The sequence below is a fragment of the Uloborus diversus genome, chromosome 1 (assembly GCF_026930045.1).
Source record: "Uloborus diversus isolate 005 chromosome 1, Udiv.v.3.1, whole genome shotgun sequence".
Taxonomy (NCBI): Eukaryota; Metazoa; Arthropoda; class Arachnida; order Araneae; family Uloboridae; genus Uloborus; species Uloborus diversus.
The window spans coordinates 163,505,634-163,525,572 of record NC_072731.1 but is presented as its reverse complement, the minus strand read 5'-3'; the positions used below and the strand labels follow the sequence as shown (position 1 = coordinate 163,525,572).

The 19,939-nt window shown below is 33.6% G+C and overlaps 1 protein-coding gene across 1 annotated transcript; it reads right to left on the bottom strand.

The window, feature by feature from the left end:
- Window positions 1-452: 452 nt before the first annotated feature.
- Window positions 453-18,592, bottom strand: LOC129222658 (monocarboxylate transporter 11-like). Its single transcript, XM_054857190.1, has 6 exons — window positions 18,361-18,592; window positions 12,614-12,757; window positions 9,862-10,248; window positions 7,623-7,838; window positions 6,480-6,830; window positions 453-600 (listed from the first exon to the last, which is right to left on the bottom strand). Exons 1-6 carry the CDS (start codon window positions 18,569-18,571, stop codon window positions 458-460), a joined length of 1,452 nt encoding a protein of 483 aa, XP_054713165.1. The 5' UTR covers window positions 18,572-18,592; the 3' UTR covers window positions 453-457.
- Window positions 18,593-19,939: the final 1,347 nt, after the last annotated feature.

The following is a 19,939-nucleotide window of genomic DNA, read 5'->3' as shown; positions in this document are numbered from 1 at the left end:
ATGTAAGTTCTTTACATCAAACAAACTTGACTTATAACATTTCCTTGATTGTGGCTAAATACTTGTGGAACAGGGAACAAATAAGTGTTATGAAATCAAAAAAAGCTTGTAAAATAATTTAAGTAAAAAAAAAAACACTGTAATAGAGCTAATTTTTGCACACAGCTTTAATTTTCACGATTTTCACTAGCCCATCTTAATCACAAAAATTTAAGCCTCGCGAAATATTTTTGTGATAGAAAATCCACTTTATATGCAAAACTCGCAAAATTTTTAGCTCGCAAAATCATCGATACCTTTATTTTCGTGAAAATTCTGGCTCGTGAAAATAAGTGCCTTTACAGTAAGTTAAAAATGCATAAATCTACTTCAGTCTCGTCTATTTAAGGATGCTTTTAAAGAGTTTAAAAAAAAAATATATATATTTTTAGAAATATTTTATTTACAATAAAGTACATTATACAGTTTTGTCTACAATACAGCAACGTCGTTTCACGAAGGGGACAGTTTCTAAAAACCATAACAAAGCGACGAAAATTTTCAATAGTCCCAGGGATACGAACAACGAGTCATAACTTTGATGATTATCACGAAAAATTCCTAGAAAACAAACAAAAAATGCACTTATTAATTAGTTGAAACAGTAGTATAACAAAAATTGCCAAAAATATTAACACCTTTCCACATTCAATTGGTTATAACAATACCAAATGCGAAAAAAAAAAAAAAATTTTTTTCCTTACGAAAGGATAGAAAGAAGAGGAAAGTTTTTTACTTTTAGTTCAAAAGATGAAATTAAAAATTTTGGATGGAAATTTTTAACAAAGTCTTTTTAACACTTTTTTTCTTTCTTTTACTTCCTTGTAAAAATTAAAGGAACTACATTGTATTCACGAAAAAATTTTATCCCAAAAATAGGTCTTCATTTCCATTTTGCTCGCTCCCGAATGAATGTTGAGTTTCTTTTTCAACCCGACCACACGTGGATATATGTCTAAAAACGTATAGACACACATAAAATATCCATTTTGATGATCCCCGAATTAATTACAACGATTTTCTCGTGACGTCTGTATGTACGTATGCATGTGCGAAATTTACCATTCTTTAATCATATTAACTAAGTCAATGAAAATTAACTAAAAAAAGTGATAAATAAAAAATAGTTATAAAATAATAACAAAAAGCCCAACTACGTAAAAACGAAAAAAAAAAAAAGAAAAATACATAAGCCCAGATATTTAGAATGTTATTAGGGACTAATAATAATTACATAATTGAAACAGTTTTATAATCGATACACACATAAGACAAATCATAAATTCAAAAGCAGAATAGAAGGATCAACAGTCGGGGCCCTTTCAAATTTTACGGGGCGCCTTGATTGGTCAAAAAGCAATGAGCCCCAACTGTTGATCCTTCTGTTCTGCTTTTGAATTTATGATGTATCTTATGTGTGAATCGATTATAAAACTGTTTCAATTATGTAGTTATTCAATAGTCCCTAATAACATTCTAAATTTCTGGGCTTATATATTTTTCTTTTTCTTTTTTTTTTTTCGTTTTTACGTAGTCGGGCTTTTTGTTTTTATTTTATAATTATTTTTTATTTAGTAAAATACCTTGGTGGAATGTTGCATCATACAAATGACTTAAGTCCCCCACAAATTTATTTTTTGATGATTTATTTTTGCATAAGATCGTTGCAAGACATCTTTGATTATTTTTTTTTTAAATTAAAAAACACACATATGTATTTATTGCGTTTCTCGTATTAGTATTTTACTCATTTTCAATACAAACATCTCTCCCCTATTTTTATTTTTACTCCCTTTTTTTGTTTTGGAACATTCCTCGTCAAATTGCCTAAATTAAATAGTCGGCCGTGCCGTCATGTCTCCGATTTTTTTTCATTATTTTTTTACGAATAGATATCTATAAGAAAAGCCCAATTTTTTTTAAAGATTCTTTTCAATGAAAATTACGCTTTGGAGATTTTTTTCGAAAATTCGATTTTTGATCAATTTTCGGAGTTACCGTTTTGGCATGAATTCAAGAAATCTCTCTAATTTCTTTATTTTTCAACTTGAGCTGAATTTCAAGCTAATATTTTTCTCTTTCAGTGTAAACGGCAGAAAGTATTCTATGAACAGTTGGATGTTGCCACTATTTATCTAAAGTCAGTTTTTATGCTTTTCAATTGGGAGATTAAATAAGTTATACCTCCGGAGTACTACTGCGATCTGCATCAATTTTTTTTTTGTATCATATTTAAATCATTCTTTTGCTATGTAAGAAAAAAGTAGAAGGGTTTATTTCGCTGTTTTGAAATAAAAAAATTAAGTTTGTTTTGCAGAAAATACAAGTTAACACTTACCACTTTTGATTGAAAGTGTACTAAATATTAAGAATAATAATTTGAAGAATAGTATAAAAAATATTATTAATGGAATTATTTTGCATTTTTCTTTTTTTTTTTTGACATTAAAGGATGGAAAAAAAAAATTACTGTTCAAAACTTTTCTTAGCATAAACTTGTTTGGATTACGTAACACCTCACAATGAACTTCCACACCGTAAGTACTCCACTACTCTAGATTTCTCTGAAGAAGATTATTTTTGCTGATATTGAAGTATATTTTAAAATCTCTTTGAAAATTATTGATAGAAATTCTGATTTTCTCATCTTCTGATACAAAGGAAATAGTAAATTAAAAAAAAAAAAAAAAAAAAAATCCTTCCGCGCAAGCATGCCTTTTATTTTACATTTTATAATCGACGAAAGCTATGTGTAGATTAACTTTCAAAGCGAAAGAAGAATGATGCGTATTGCATGAGTATTGTAGGAGCGGAAGATCATTGTCAGGTGTTACGTAATCCTAACAAGTTTAGACTATGAACATTTTTAAATAATAACTATTCATTTTTTTCCCATCTTTTACTGTCGGGATAAAAAAAAAGCTAAATAATGCCATTAAAAATGTTTCTTTACATCATTCTTAAAATTATTATTCTTAATATTTAGTATACTTTCAATCAAAAGTGTTTTTTTTTCCAAATTAATTTAGTTATTTTTGCGAAGTCCGAACGGAGTTTTTTTGCACAATTCTTTTCAAAAGTAAGCAACTTTTTAGCGATTAATTATTGATACAAATCCTTTGACAATCCAGTATTAATTGTTCTGAAAGGTTTTTGGCCTTAGGTTTAAGCTTAAAAGGGATTTAAAGTAATAGAAAACTTGTATTTTCTGCAAACCAAACTTTATTTCTTTATTTCAAAACAACAAAAAACACCCTTCTACTTTTTTTTTACATAACAAGAGAATGATTTTAATATGCTACAAAAAAAATTTGATGCAGATCGTAGTAGGTACTCCGGAGATATAACTTATTTAGTTTCCCAACTGAAGAAACATAAAAACTGACTTTAGATAAAGAGTGGCAACACACAACTGTTGGCAGAATACTTTCTGCCATTCATACTGAAAGAAAAAAGTATTAGCTTGAAATTGATACCAAATTCAGCTTAATTGGTTAAAAAATAAAGAAATTAGAGATATTTCCTGAATTCAAGCCAAAACGGGCCTCCGAAAAATGATCAAAAATCGAATATTTGAAAAAATTCTCCAAAACGTAATATTCATTCAAAAAATCTGTAAAAAAAATAATAATTTGAGCTTTTCTCATAGATATCTATTTGTAAAAAAATAATGGACAAAATCTGAGACACGACGGCACATGGCATTAGGCGATTTGACGTGAAATGACCCTTTTAACAGTCAATTATGCATGAATTTTCAAATGAACATTATTTTTGGCAGCAAGATTATCTTTAATGTTTAGAGTTTCATTAAGGGAGGGAGGAGGGATCAGGTTGTAGACTGCGCCATTGAAAGTTTTAAGGTTTTTTTTTTCTTTTTGGAAATTTCGTTCTGGGGGGGGGGGGGAGAAGTTACTGCGTCAAAGGAAAAATGACTACTTTGGTACCAGATAGTATGAAGAAATCGGCTCTTCCCTGACGCGATGAGGGGACGCCGTGCGCATGACAATGTCCTCAATCACGTACGAATCAGCTGCCACGGAACTCAGTATTTAACATTTCAACATTTTCAGCGTCAGGGCCGATCCTAGCAGGTGTGCAGAGTGTGCGCCGCACAAGGGCGGCCAATGCAAGGGGCGGCCGCAGGCCGCATCATATAGTCCTTATAATCAAGCAAAATTCCTCAAGAATTTTTCACAATATAACTTTTAATAAGTAGAATAAATATGCTGATTTTTAAATGTTCAATTGTTAAAGTATGTGTCGATTTCCCGACAGCATAGCATAGTTTAAGAAAAATTGAATGTTAGGGAACATTGTGTTGGTTCACTGTCCATTAATATCTACTCTTAACACACATGCTTCATTTGGTTGCAAAGTTTGTGACAGAACCGGTAATTAGGCATGGATACAGGGGAGGGGAAAGGCCTCCTTCTGAAGAATGAAATGTTGCCGTCTAAAAGGAGCACCTAGGGCGGTCACTAATGTTTACCCCCCAAGCTTTTATAGACCTGAACAATGAAGACATATTTTATTTATTAAAAAAAAAGCTATACTGTTTAGATACTCTCGCAAGCATTTCAAACAACAAACTATGTAACAAACTATGTTTTAATAATCGTGGATGCGTGGAGAGAAAGTGGAAAATTACGACTCCCTTGAGAGTAACATATATGAATGACGAACTAAAATGTTGTACTTTTCCCCCTTTACGACAATTTTTCTGATTAAAATCTTGAATGAACTGCCCGGTTTCAGATCAGGTAGGAGGACAGGGCCCTTTCCCCGGGAAGCAAATTTAAATGTAGCTCCAAAACGAAGATCCTAAAGGATGTCATGACCTCCTTGACGAAACTAATGAAGGCTTAAAATTGCGTTTCTAGGACTTTACTTTCGGAAAATTTCGCTGGTTGAACCATCGATCTTAAGGACCCAATTAAGTCTCTGATTCACCTCTTCCACCTTAACTTAATCAAACGTAGCCTGAAAATGTTGGCTCCAAAATCCAAAACGTGTTTTCAGACGACAGCCCTTCCCATCATCAAACGTCATATAAAATTGCTTTGGCATTTTTCGAAATTTTTGTAGTGGAGGATCCCGAAATCCATTCGCAAATATTACTACCAAAGACAGTTTCAATTAGCGTCTTAGAGAAGCCCTTAATACCATCCCCTCTCACTTAACGTATTGAAAAACAAACTAAAATTGCGTTTTTCAAACATCAGTTTCAAGAACTTTTGGAGAAAGACCCCGGATCCCCCTTTTCTCCAACGCAATCGCTATACCTGAAAATTTCGTTTTTGGACGGTTTCGTGGAGCCACAGCTTCCTAAACTAGCCTGAACTAGCCTAAACTAGCCTGAAATTGACTTCAGGTTCAAAAACACAGTTCGTGAGGGCACACTGAACCCCTGACCGTTGTTAGTTAGTCCCATTGTTATCAAACAATGCTTAAAGTACGATTTTGGGACTTATATTTTTAAAGAATTCCGGAGGAGAACTGCCAGGCTTATGTAACTTTTTACGGCGCTAGGGCATATCCATCAATCGTCGAGGTGAGGTGGACAAAAGTCTATAGTTATATTTTTCAGAGATTAATACTGAAAAATATCCGAAAGGCTCGTAGAAGCTTCCAAGTTTTGTTAACGTCACCAAAGATAATATAAAATTGCGATTTTAGAAATATCCGCTTAAGAGCTTCAAAATCCTTCCTTCCCAAAAATAGCCTATAATGGATTTCAGTTCCGAAAAATATTTTGGTTCGGAATATTTTCATGTTTCAAATTGCGATATTTGACGTCAATTTCGAAAATATCTCCATGCACCTTGAATATACTTGACTCTTTTTTCCTTGAAACCAAACACAACTAAAGATTAACTAAAAATATTTTTCATACACCAATTTCGATAATTTTCTTGGAGCAATCCTCCTTCCCTGAACCCTTGACACCTCCCCCCACGCTTCCCCTTCCTCCGACCCTTCTCTGATGTCACCGAAGAAAGACTATAAAATGCATTTTTACGACTAGTAAATTTTGGTATTTATTACTTTCTTCAAAGATATAAATAGTACCTAAGGAGTTTCTTACTATAAAAAAAAATTCTTCCTTTTTATAAGATCATTCTTCTGTCCCCCCCCCCTTTTTTTAAATTCGAACTTGGCTTAGAAAAAACTTAAAGAAAGATTTATATAGACGTTAAAGATTAGTCAAAATATGCAAATTACTCTTGAGGGGCGGCACACTAGGTCTTTGCACTCGGGCGACCGACACCCTAGGATCGGCCCTGTCAGCGGTCAAAGTTCTTCGCTCCCAAAATCTGAGTGCCCAATGTTCTCGGTGGCCCGGTGCCCAATCTGATTCTATCCAGAGTAACTAAGAGATTGCTAAGAACATTTGAATAAATTACTAAGACATTTTGTGGTTTCCAAATTTTACTTACCAATGACGATAGGTCTCAAGAAAGTGCTCAACCCTACGAAACAAGTGGAGAATCCCATTGCAACCGGAAGCTTTTCTAGATCTAAGTATTCATTGAGCAAGACGGAATGATTGACAATTACGGCGCCATTTACAATGCCAAGGAAGATAGATGCTACCATCAGCGCTTCGAAGGAAACCAGAGGTAACAGGGCTGTCAACGTGCCCAGGACGATGAGATACAGACGAACCAAAGTGTTCCTTCGGATACATTGAAAGTCCGCAATCCAGCCGCATGAAAGACGACCCACCAAGTCACCGATGGAATAAGCTGATACAAGATACACTCCAATGTGAACGGGTACTCCGCTGTCTTGGAAATATAATAAAATCAAAAACTAATTCATGTCAATTACAAATCTTACTTTACAAGGATCAGATTTTCGGACAGTGCCTAACCAATCTTAATTTTCATAACACCAAACCATATGAAGTGCATTCTCTAGAAATGAAGAGATACTCGGAGAGGTGACACGGGCATTAAGGTTCGTATACACCAGACCCGGGGTTGGCAAATAATTTCAAGTGAGGTCCGGATACTTTTGAAAAATTACAAGCAATAAATTAAAAAAAAAAAAGTGCCAAAGCAATCGACAGATAACAATAAAAACCAAGAGAAAACGAACTTAAGTGACAAAAAAAAAAAAAAAGCATATAATTTTTTTATACTATAATCCAAAACAAAAGAAATTACAAAATTGCGAAAGAATTACGAAAAATGTTTGAAAATAAATCAGAGAGAAATAAATAATCGATAATTAAATATTGCATTCATTGAATTTGTGACTTCAGTCTTACCTACACGTTTATATGTTACGTCTTGTACATTACAGGAAGGTTTGTGCTTGATACTTTAACTCTTCGGGATTGGAAGTTCCATTTCGATGTACACTTTTTTTGCAAGAATTAATTATACAAGTAAAACGACGCTAATTTCCATTCAGAAAAATACAAGTATTCATGTATGATGCATAAACTAACGTACAAGCAGCAAATTATTATTTTAGAGGTGAATTTCTATCATAGTTAATTTGAAAGAAACTCAGAAAGAACTTTAAGTTTTATAAAATGTGCTGAAAAAAATTAAAAGAAAAAATGTACAAACCTAGTGCATAATCGATGATAACCATCAGAAATATGGCTGATGATGAAAAATAAATTGCATAAGCAATGGAAACAATGTAAAACGCTGGACTAGTTAAGACGTCCATTGCTAGAATCACATTTGGTAAACATCGACGACTTTTCGTTTCTTCCCCACTGTGAATTGCTGTTAAATTGTTGTCACAGGTCTTTAAAGTTTTTACTTCCTCGAAATTCTCTAGAAAAATAAATAGATGAATGAATAAATAAAAAAATAAAATAAAAAATAATAAATAAATACAATAATAATAATACACGATACGGAAAACCCCCAACAAAAACTGAAAATTATAAACAAATTGAGCATTTGAATTTTTTTTCAAGGAGTATTCAAGGACTTTTTAAGGATAAAATGAACTTTTCAAGGACTAGTTATGATTATTTGAAAGTATGAACTTTTCTACACTAATAATTAAAAAAATATAGATAAGATTTTTTTAAATAAATAAGTTGTTAATGGTGAAAATTTAGTGGAAGTCGTAAATTCGTCAATTCTTTCAGAGCACTAAATTTAACGTCGGTTTTTCAAAAAAAAAAAAAAATCCCAAACTTTTTTTTTCGATTTTTTTGGAAAACAAACAAAATCGGAGAAAATCCGAGGAAAAGTTAAAAAAAAAAAAAAAAAACTCTTTTTTTTATCTACCTTTTTGAAATAAAAAGCAAAATTAAAGGACTAAACTCAAATTTTGACATTTTTCGAAGTTTTCAAGCAAAATAAAACTTTTTTTTTCCCAATCAAGTTGTAAGGTTTTTTTTAAAAAAGAGTACAAACCTTGATAAATGAGTAGAGCCAAAGAGACTTTACTCTTATACTTAGAGTATCGATCCAGGAAACATGGTAAATGAGTCCAGAAAAGATATTTATTTTTATTAGTACAAATAATTTAAAAGTATTTCTTAATTCAAAAGATATTTACGCTGTATACAACGAGTTCTTAGTCATTTATACTTTAAAATAGACTTTGAGTTGTATGAAAGTGCAGTCACAGTTGCATAAATTTTACTCTTACTGAAAGTGCGCATTTGCACTTTCTCTTATTTTTTTTCCCGATAATACTAATCCTCCGTTGTATTAAATTGCTTGTTTTTTAACTAAATGATCGAAGTCTGAAGCTTTCAACGCAGAGGAAATATGCATCAAACAAGAGTCAAATTCTAACTTTTTTAGACGAAAACAAATTCTTTTACAACAAAACACCGCAATCTCGAAAAATATTTCTATTTGTCCCTAGTAGAACAATTTATTTTAATGAATATTTAAACATAGTAGTAAATGCCTGAATTAACTATGTGGTTAGCAACCCAACCACAGCAAGACACCATGCATCATGAAATATGCTATTAGCGTTGAATAGCCAACTTAATAAACAAAAGAGTACACACACTTTGATCCATACACAACTAGTGCCCGATTCATAGCTTGTAGTTTTAATGTACTGCGAGTCAATAACCATATTTGCATGTCTTTTACAGGGACGACCCGATGGATAGTCTTGGGAGGAAGTCTCCCAAAAATGTCCTTTTTCAGCAAATTTTAACTGACGACTCCGCAAAATTATCATCATTCGGCAAAATTCGCAGTTCCATTCGTCAAATTGAGAGTACCGCCATCCTAAAAATTTTAATTTGGGGCTGCCCTAGTCTTTTATCAATGTTTGTGCTTAGTTTTATGTGATCAGGTATAAAGTTCCGTGAGCTGTGAAAATTACTGCTTTCCACTTGTTAATGATCGGTGTTTAGATTAAGAGACAAACAATTCGTCAACCTGTTAGACAAACAATTCGTCAACCTGTACGCAATAAAATACCTTTTGCAAAAATTTCTGCTCTACGAGGATATGTTCTGAGCATTCTATTTAAAATATGTTAATCGTGCTGTCAGTTTACAAGATTATTCTGCCTTACTTACCTCTTTCTGGATAATGGAGTGTGAGAAATTTTTTTTCCAGCTTTAAATGGTATCAATAGTAACAGAAACTGATACGAATACGTGCTTGCACATTTTAATAAGTACTCTAAGTAACTCCTAACAGAAACTGATTTGAATACGTGCTTGCACATTTTAATAAGTACTCTAAGTCACTCCAACACCAATCACAATGGTCTCCCACACAGAAAACTCTGCTCTGACTTAGCTACATATTCTTTCCTTCGCAAACGTATCAAATTATCATTTAAATTTATATTTAACACAATACATACTGCTGTTTTCATAAATCTGAGGTATTCTTCGAAGATCATCTACGTACTGCATTTGCTGACAGTTATCTGAATCAACGAATTGTCTTTCTTTGTTCTTGTGCTGATTTCCTGATTGCTGAGAAATCTTCGTCGGCTCATCTGTGGTCTTCTTTGTCGTCGGTCTGAAAAACATTGTCCCTAAAACTGCATTAAGCATTATGCCTCCCAGTAAAAGAAACGTTCCAGATAGCCCATAATAGGACATGAGAAAGTTCGTGATAGGTGGGAACACAAACGATCCAGCAGATGAACCGGAATAAGCAATGCCCAATGCCACTGCCCGATATTTGGTGAAATTCTGGTTCAAAATGACATGGGTTAATGGTACAATCATCCCGACTCCGATGCCTGAAAAAAAGAATAAATAATAATAATAATACGGAGTAAGTCGAATGAAGAAAGCGAATTGTTCTTTTTATTTTCATCGGGTGGAATCTTACTAGTTAATAACTAATGTGTTTTGGAATCACGTGCCCAAAAATATCAAAAAATCACTTATAGGTCGAAAATGAGCAGAATTTCAACACTGTGAATGGATCACGATGTTGGTGTTCAAACTCAAACAAAAACGGTTAAATCAACAAAGCACTTTTGATGGGCCAATGCAGTCAATTACGTTTTCCAATTAATTGGCGATGTAACTAATTCTGTAGTTTGAAAGTTATATTAGTAAACCTATTTTGAATTAATGGTTCGTAAAGTAGTTTTTACTATGCTTTTTAACAATTTGAAATTTTAAATTGACGAATGCGCAAAACTAGCACTTTAAACATAGGCTTTTGTTTGAACACCAAAAAATAGGCCAGTAATAAAATACACGGACAGTATATCTGAGAATTAGAACGGAATGAAAGAATAAAATTATTTTCATCAAATCGTAATAGTACATAAAAAAAGTTATCTAGTTACGTTCTAAATGTTTCCTTACTTCTCTATAAATATTACACACAACAGTTTTTAAGTGCGAATGAGACAAATATATTTCCAATGCCTCCGCTAAAGAACTCGAGAATACATGAATAGAGGCTAAAGCTTTAGACTAGTGGTCGCTAGTCACCAACAGGCTACCATTTCATAGCAAATAGCAACCAAAGAACCAAGTACGCAATCGCAAAAAGTGGCGATCATGCGTTTTTTTTTTTTGTTAAAATTAATATCGCGCTATGACAACAAAATTCCAATCCTATTCGAACCCATCTCTTGAGTCTCTGGTAAGCGTTATTTTGAGTTTCAACAAATATTTTTTTTTCATCGTTCATTTAAGACCGACTATTTTCAATTAAAGTAGCAAAACCAATTGTTCTTGGTGTTTTTACACCTACTAGCTTTTTGCGCTGTGCATACTTCTCTTAAAAACTAGCTACCAAAAGTGCAAAAGTGGCTACCATCTTTTAAGACTTTGGTAGCCAATGGCTACTGTTCAGAGTTCACAGTCTAGAGCTTTGATCGGAGCGAAAGACTTTTTTTTTTTTTTTTTTCAAAATTGAGTTAGCCATGATTTTACCATTTACCACCTTTTTATGCAGAGACATATTTAATTCTTGCACAACAAATCATTTATTTAGAGGCAAAAATTCCTATTAAGTGCAACGAATTATGAAACCTGGTAGAAAAACCCATAAAAAGTTAGAATTATTTTTTACCTTCAAAGGGAAAATAAAAACAGAAAGCTAGAACTGAAAAGACTCAAAAAAAAAAGAAGCTATTTTTACTCCCTTTTGTAAAAAAGGAAGTATTGTATTCGCGAAAAAATTTTCATTAAAAAATCGACCTCAATTTTCATTTTACTCACCCCCGAATGAATGTTGAGTTTTTTTTTTCGACTTGACCACACGTGGATAAGTAAGTGCCTAAAAACGTATAGACACTCGAAACATCCATTTTAACGATTCCAGAGTTAATTACAACAAGTTTTCTCGTGACGTCTGTATGTACGTATGTGCGTATGTATGTCGCATAAATCAAGAACGGTTTGCCCTAGAAAGTTGAAATTTGGTACGTAGACTCTTAGTGGGGTCTAGTTGTGCACCTCCCCTTTTGGTTTCATTCGGGTGTTTCTAAAGGGGTCTTTTCCCCTTTTTGGGGGAAAATCATTGTTAATTTCGATGTAAACTCAAGTGGTGTTATAATTTGGCGAACACTTGGCGATATATCACCAGTTTTTAGTCACCAAGTTTTGTCGCAAACTTGGCGACAAATTTGGCATTTTTTAAAAAAAAAATCTGTTTTAATTTGGTCACTGTTGGTGATATTTAGAGTTTAAACTATTGAATCATATTTATATTGCCAGTAATGGGGAAATGACATTATATTGGAGTATAAGGAAGTCATGTGATGCACACATCAGCGCGTATTTTATTGTTTAACAGTTAAATGCTAAGAATTTTTCTCATGTAGCTGCGAGGAGGTTCTATGAAATTGCTTTCTGATCAACGAAATGGGAGTAAAATAGCTATCGACATGATGCCGAAAAGTCACACACACACACACACACACACACACACACACACACACACACAAAGAAAAAAAAAAAACGAGGCTAAGTAGAAAACAAAAAGAAAAAATCAAACTTTCTTAGAACGGTATTTCTGAAAACAAAGTTTCAAAAAATAAAGATCTTGGGTGTGAAGAAATGGGTTTTAGTAGCAGTTCTGAAAATTACAAACTATCACCAAAAATAAACAATGCCCTCCGAAAACAAGAAATTTCATACCTTGCAAAGCTCCATATAATAAAATTAGATGCTGCATGTGAGAGACACAACTGCATATACTAACTGCTAATGCAGCTACGATGCATCCAAATGTTGCTAGCAATCGTATGCTAATGTAATGGCTGAGGAAACCGGATAAAGCACCTGTAAGAGTAAAATGATCCATTTAGACTGGTACATATTTTGTTAGGTAACTAGTCGCAGGAAATATTGTTATCTTCAAACAGAAATGGCTCATCGGACATATGATGATCAGCAGTCAGAGTTAAAACATGATCGAAAATATTCCTGTAGTCTTTCCCATTTACAGATCGATTGCAAATACCGTTTTCCAAGCCCTGCTTCACCCAAATGATAACTGCAACAGGTGACCACAAGGTACAATGCAATCTTAATCATACTTTATCTGTGATTGGTGACAAATTTGTGATCTTGCACTACCTCCGTATCCAACCCAAATTTCAACTCTCGTCAGAAAATTTGGCTTTCTTCGTTTGCCTTCCCCATAATTCATGTGTGTGTATTTGTCCATTGTCACCACACTTTTAACTATTTGGATAAATAGTTTCTTGCCTGCTATTCAAAATGCATATTATAACCTAAGGATTCCCAAACGTTTCTGATACGCGGCACCCTTTGAAGAATTATAATTTTATCATGATACCCTTGCTATTTGTGTTCTACAGATATACTATATTGATATCGTGGGAAATTCGTGGCACTCCTACCCTCTCCTTGCGGCTGGAAACCTCTGGCACAACCCAAAGATTTCAAGCACCTATTTACTGTTCTTGAAGGTGTTTTAACGCAATAATTTTCCCAGGCGTTTGCTAAATTTTTAGCTGACATGCATCCATTAGATTTGCACAGTAATTTTAAAGTTTTGTCCTGACCCTTTACTTTTAGTTTTGGCCTTCCTTGAGAGTTCTAATATTGAAAAAGTCTCGATATCTTTTTAGAACTAATTTTAAGGTGCTTCAATGTTTTCTTTTCTTTCTTTCATTTTTTTTGAAGCCACATCTAGGTCTTGCAAAATGTTAATTCTAATTGCTGATGTACTATTGAGCAAGTACAAACGTTCTATCCGTTTTTCGTAAGCCAAAAAAAAAATAATAATAATAATAATAATAATAATAATAATAATAATTAAAAAAAATAATAAAATAAAATAAAATAAATACATAAATAAATAAATAAAAAATAAATGAATAAATAAATAAATAAATAAATAAACAAATCGTAAAATGAACAGTATCTATCATCGTATATAACCCCCATTGCTATGCTATTTATAACCTCCTGATCGGTTTTGGAGGGAGATGAATTCCACGGTGGTACAATTTCGGAGGTTATTAGTAAAAAAGTCTTGGATGGCATTCTTCACAGCATCTCAAAATCATTAAAGAGTTTTTGACAGTCGGAACTGTTCAAAGCACGAAATAGGTGACAGTCAATTGGTGCCAAGTCAGGAGAATAAGGTGGTCGGCATAAAAGCCCAGTAGCTTTTGGGCCAGTGAATGACAGCAGCATGTGGTTTGACGTTATCATGATAACGGATTACACTGCGACGATTGATGAGACCTGGCAGCTTTGCAAACAAATTTGAAGGCAGCTTGTCTAATTGTAAATAATGAAGGCATCATTAATGGTTAGGTTGGGTGACAGGACAGTCTAGTGAGATGCACATCAACCAGTTATTGTTTTCTCCACTATAACAGCTGTTTCCAACACATTTTGTTCGAAGTAAGTTCACCTGTTTCTCATGATATATGATTAATAATTTTGAAGTAGAGCTCAATGTCAACGGTCTTTTTACAAATCAGAATGAGAAGTTTTTCAAGCAAAGGAAGAAAACATCGAAATGAGCTGTCCTGGCAAAGAAGTTTTGCAAACAAAAAGTCGGGAGGGGTTTACTTTTGGGAAAAAGGGCGGTGGTCATAACACCCCTGAATGAATTCATATAAATCACCATACTAAGGTTGGCAATTGCAGTAAAACCAGGGGTGTCCACCAAGATCAAGGCGCAGACTGGGCCATTGAAATTTTTAGGGGGGGGGGTTCTAAAGGGTATTTTTGTCATTTGGGGGGGGCTCATTTCGATATTAAGGGGGTGCACCTCTGCCCTTAGGGGGTAAACAATCTTGGTAAAAACCATATGATCTGGGGGGTTGTTACCCTCTCCCCCACCCCTCCTTCGTTGTGCCCCAGAATCGGATTCTTCTCAGGAAAGATTTTTTTAAAAAAAGAGGGGGGGGGGGGGTTAGATGCAACAAACATTAAGATTACCTGCTCTTCAGACTAATTTATTCTATCTCAGAAGCCTACTTTAAATTTATTTATTTTGGCACATAATTTATCATTCAATTTTTTTCAACATGACATTCAACATTTTTCTTCGAACTTTGATATTTTTTAATTCTTCGACATTTTTTTCCAGTAATGTAGATCAAAAAGAAAGACATTCGGCGCAAGCAGACTCGATATACACTAATAAGCCGGAGGTACTTTTGAAATAAAATAAGAATGTCTATGAGAAGAATTTGCTTCATCAATCAATGCGTTCTACAATCAGGAAGGATGTCGTTGGTGCATATTTTTTTTATCCTTTTCGTTGCATTTGAGTTCTGTAATGCAGCAGTTACTGGTGTAGGAAGTAATCATAAGATTATGCTGTTCGATATTTTTGACACCGAAAAAAGATCAATGTTGATAAAGAAATCATTGATATTTATCTCGTTTCCCGAAACACGTCGGTTATAAAACTAAAAGATCTTCGACTTCATGTATCACCACTTTCGTTTAAATGTACAGCATTTTCCTTTCATTCGATTTGTAGTCAGTCCTTGATGAACAGAAAAATTACCGGTTCTTATTGTCCTGATATTATACAATATTCAATGCTGAAAACGATTTTTTAAAAAGTGTCTAACAATATTTTGGGTTTTCAAAAAATATTTTCATGCATCGCAAAATGTTTTTGAATTTTCGAGGTTAGCCAGGAAAATATTTTTAGTTTAGATATTTTCAAGGGTCGAAAGACAGTTTAGATTAATTAGATGTTTGAAGATGATGAAAAATTCTTATCATCCTTTTGGTACAAGAAATATAAATAAATCGCCCCCCCCCTCATTGAAAGATTTCTGGATCCACCCTCGGGCCCACAGAATAAAAAGGTTTGGGAATCCCCGGTGTCTTCACACAAGCGTGAGACGTTGAAATATCCCGTTTTCTGAAGTGAAAGAATGGAACACGATGTTTCAAGCAAAAGTCGTTGGGTAGAATTGTTTGAGCATTTTCTCACCAATAGTAAATGTAAATCATGTAAAATTTCGTATAGTTATTGAAGACATTTTTTATATTTACCAATTCCTGAAGTATCGGTAGAAAGGGTTTTTTTTGTTTATGGATAATTTGTAAATTAGCGACAAAACAGTTGCAAATCGCAGTTCTTAGAGCAATGTTGATTGTAAAAATACAATGCATGACATACTCCCAATTAGGGATGGACCAAAAATTCAATACTGGTATTCGGTATTTTTGAAACGTGGTACCATAATACCGGTATTAATACCGGTATTTGAAATATTTCAAAAGATGCTTTAATGTTGCCACATTTCATAATTTTGTTCAAAATTTGCATTATTTATGAAAACGTTATTGTGAACAAATATAAAATGAAGGAACAAATGTCATTATAAAAAACCAATAATAATAAAAGATAATGCATCTATTGAATTGTCTCTAAAAAATTGCTCAAAAAATGTTTGAAAACATATTGTTTCGTTGCCACATTTCATTATTTTGTGCAAAAATTGTATTATTTATGAAAACGTATTGTGAACAAAAATAAAATGAAGGAATAAATGTCATAATAAAAATCAATAATGGTAAAAAACATAATGCATCTATTGAATTGCCTGTAAGCCAGAAACTCATTTTAGTGCTCAACTTTCCTACAGTTGAAAATACTTTTTTTTGAATTCCCGCAGGTCGGTGGTACTGTTAACAATGCGCGACACACCTCCTCTAAGTGTCTTGAAGTCCTTCATCTTCAAATAGTTCAGTCTATTGCGTGTAATTTTCAGATAATTCCTTTTTTGTGTGTATGTGTCTCTTTTGTACTGTGCGAATTATTATTATTATTACTTTTAAATTTATAGCTAACTGTAATTTCTTTCCGAGAGACGGTGCTTTTCCAATATTAACATCATTTTCTCTTAAGAAGGAGAGTTTTGTGCTTGGTTTTTATTAGCATTTTGGTTTGAAATTTACGATAAAATTGACTAAATTTGAACTTATTAGTTTCTCATATTCATTTTCGCTTCATTTCCAAAATTCTTTACAGTTATAATTATGTAAATATTGAAAATATGCTTCAATTTATTATGCTTTACCTCTACGTAAAATATCTTCAAGGCACTACATAATTTCTAAATATTAGCAAGCCAAGTTTAACCAAATGGCGAGACTGGGAAACAAACCAATACTGGTGACAACAAATTACCATTTGGTATACTAGCAAGAAAGGTTTTTATCAAAATTAATATGGTTGAGACACAATTAAAGAAATCATAAAGTATTACTGCAAATGATGGTTAGAATAAATTGTTCATAGGACAAATGCATTCAAAATTACACTCAAAATAAACTTTCACAAAAGGGAAGGAGAGTGATCAGGAAAATGGAAAAAATAAAAACGTAGCGCACTAAAGTGCACGAAAACACGATCATCTCACCATCTTGTAATGACAATATCATTCTGCAATCTTTCCGCTACTTTTGTTTAATGATATTCTATTAGTTCGTGCGTTTTAAGGCAAATTTTTACATCAATAGATTGATTTTGGTTCTGTATCATTGAGAAAGAAATGTACATTTAAAATGTAAGTTGATACTCAATAAGTTAAATTGAAAAATCTCTTAATGGAAACTGTTTATTAATTTCAGCTAATACCGAAAATACCGGTATTTTACCTCAGCAAATACCGGTATTACGAAATTGCAAAATTGCTCGAAATACCGGTATTCGGTGTACCGGTATTGCAATCACTACTTCAAATCATCATATACATTTTTAAACATAAAATCAAGACCAAATATAGCCAAAAAAAAACTTGTACATTAAAAAAAAAACACTACTACATCAATTCTTCTTTTTAAGATGTTCATGTCTGCTATTTTCGGTAATAAGCACTAACTTAAAAAAATATGCAACTTTTTTTTTCTCTCTGTAATACACTTGCAGTTGCCTAAAATTGTTAAGTGATTCGTTTTGGATATCCGATAAAACTGATCCCCTTAAATGTATCCCCTCCGCTACCCACAAAGTTTGACACATCGCTTAGTTAGAAGAAGACTGTCACAATACGAAGAAATTAAATTTAGCTCGGAAGGAAATTTGCTGTAAAAAAAGTAAATTGGCTTCGCTCTCCGGTGATTAATATTGGAACAAAAAATCTGTCATTTTTTTCCAAAGAAGATGTCATTTGAAGCCCTTTAAGCAAAAAAAAAAAAAATTAAAAATTTCGTACTATGGCCCCCCTTTTTTTTTTCCAAACGAGCGTGTCTCTAGAAGACAAACTATTAAAGTACTCAAAACTAGTAAAGGTAAATACATTTATGTATAATAAATTTAACTTCAGGAATACTTTAAAGGGTTTAGTGTAATATTGAAAAAAAAAAAAAAATTCTAAGCACATATTTTTTTCTCTAGAATTTTTTGAAAAATTTGTTGAAACGTTTCTTACCTGTCACGCACATGAAGAATCCGGATATCCCAGAAGGCCAAGCGGCATCTTCTCTGTTTATCTCAAAAGCATCTACCAAAGCATGGAATATGACTGCGTTAGACCTGAGCACTCCTAAAATGCAGAAATTCACCCAAAACGCAGCTACTGCAACAGCAAAATTCGATTCAATGTTGCATTTCAACCGATTGTGGGAAACAGAACGAGCCATTTTGATGGCGGGCCAACTGAGGAAGCATCTTCCGCAAAAGAATGTGTTGATATCTTTCTCTGGAACAGTGCCAGGTTGTTCGGACATCCATGTTCTGACTGTGGATCTGATTAGTTTCTCTGCGGATTATTTATTTTAAAAGAATGAGATCACATCAGTTAAATAAGAAATTATTATGACCATAATGTTCTCATATTTGCAATCCGTAAATAAAAAGCGGTAGATTAAAAACAAACAGTATTTAATATGTTTTGCGAGGTTTCCTTTTTCTGAAACTTGTGTTGACTTTATTCTCTTGATGATGCTTCCTGATGAGTGATTTCAGAACCGAGTAAATCTCTCGAATGATTTCATAATCGAATGATAGGTTATCGAGTCATTGTTTCGAAAGACTTTGGTTCTCGAAATTTAAATATTCAATCAATTTATTTGCTTTAACAAAGGGCCGCCGAGAGCCAAGGTGGGTCCCTTGTTAGTTTGGTCGCTAGGCCCCCTTCCCCCATAAAACTCGTCAAACTTATGGTGGGTTAGACCGGGGCACGTTTACGCAGTGCCCTGTTTTCAAAACGAATTATAAATGGAGAGCCAACAGTCATAACAGATTGATGCTGCTCTCTACCACATGTTCGCATAAGTTTTTGAGCATCAGTCGAGCTTTGATCTAGCATGCAGAAATAATAATCTGTTTTTTACCAAGTTGAGTAAGTTTTGTGTTGGACGTTTTTAAGATTATTGTGAATAAATAATACTTTTTTAAATAAATCCATTGAGACATGCTACACACGAGGCCGTTAGTTGGATCAATTATTCGAAAAAGTTGCCAGTCAACTAGTTGACTGGCGTTTTTCGTTGTCACATTGTCTTCACAAGAGACAACATACTTGAATCGACTATTCTTAGTTGAATCAAGTCGCATTTATCCGAGTAGCTGCTGTACAACACTATTAAAACTGTATAGAGTGGACTCAATTAGTCTACTCGTGTTAAGAGCGAACGCTTGCCAATGTCCCAATGAGTTGAATCATTTAAAAGGTCATTCAACTTCTCGGGATGAGAATGGTTGCGGCACACGTCACACGTGCCTGATGTGTTTGATGACTGTCTTGTGAAAAATGCCAAGCGATTCCTTTATTTTTCTACCTGGTTATACATTCTGATAGCCAGGGGTGCCCACCCTCCTAAGGGCAAGGGCGTACCCCCTCCCGAAATTTCGCGAAAACCCACCCAGAAAGTAAGAGCCCCCCAAAAGTAAAAAATGCCCCTCAAAACACCTCCCCTAAAAATTTCAATGGCGCAGTCTGGGCCATGACCCCCCCCCCCCTAGGTGGGCAACCCTGCTGATAGCCGCCTGTTCGAAAGATGATTCAA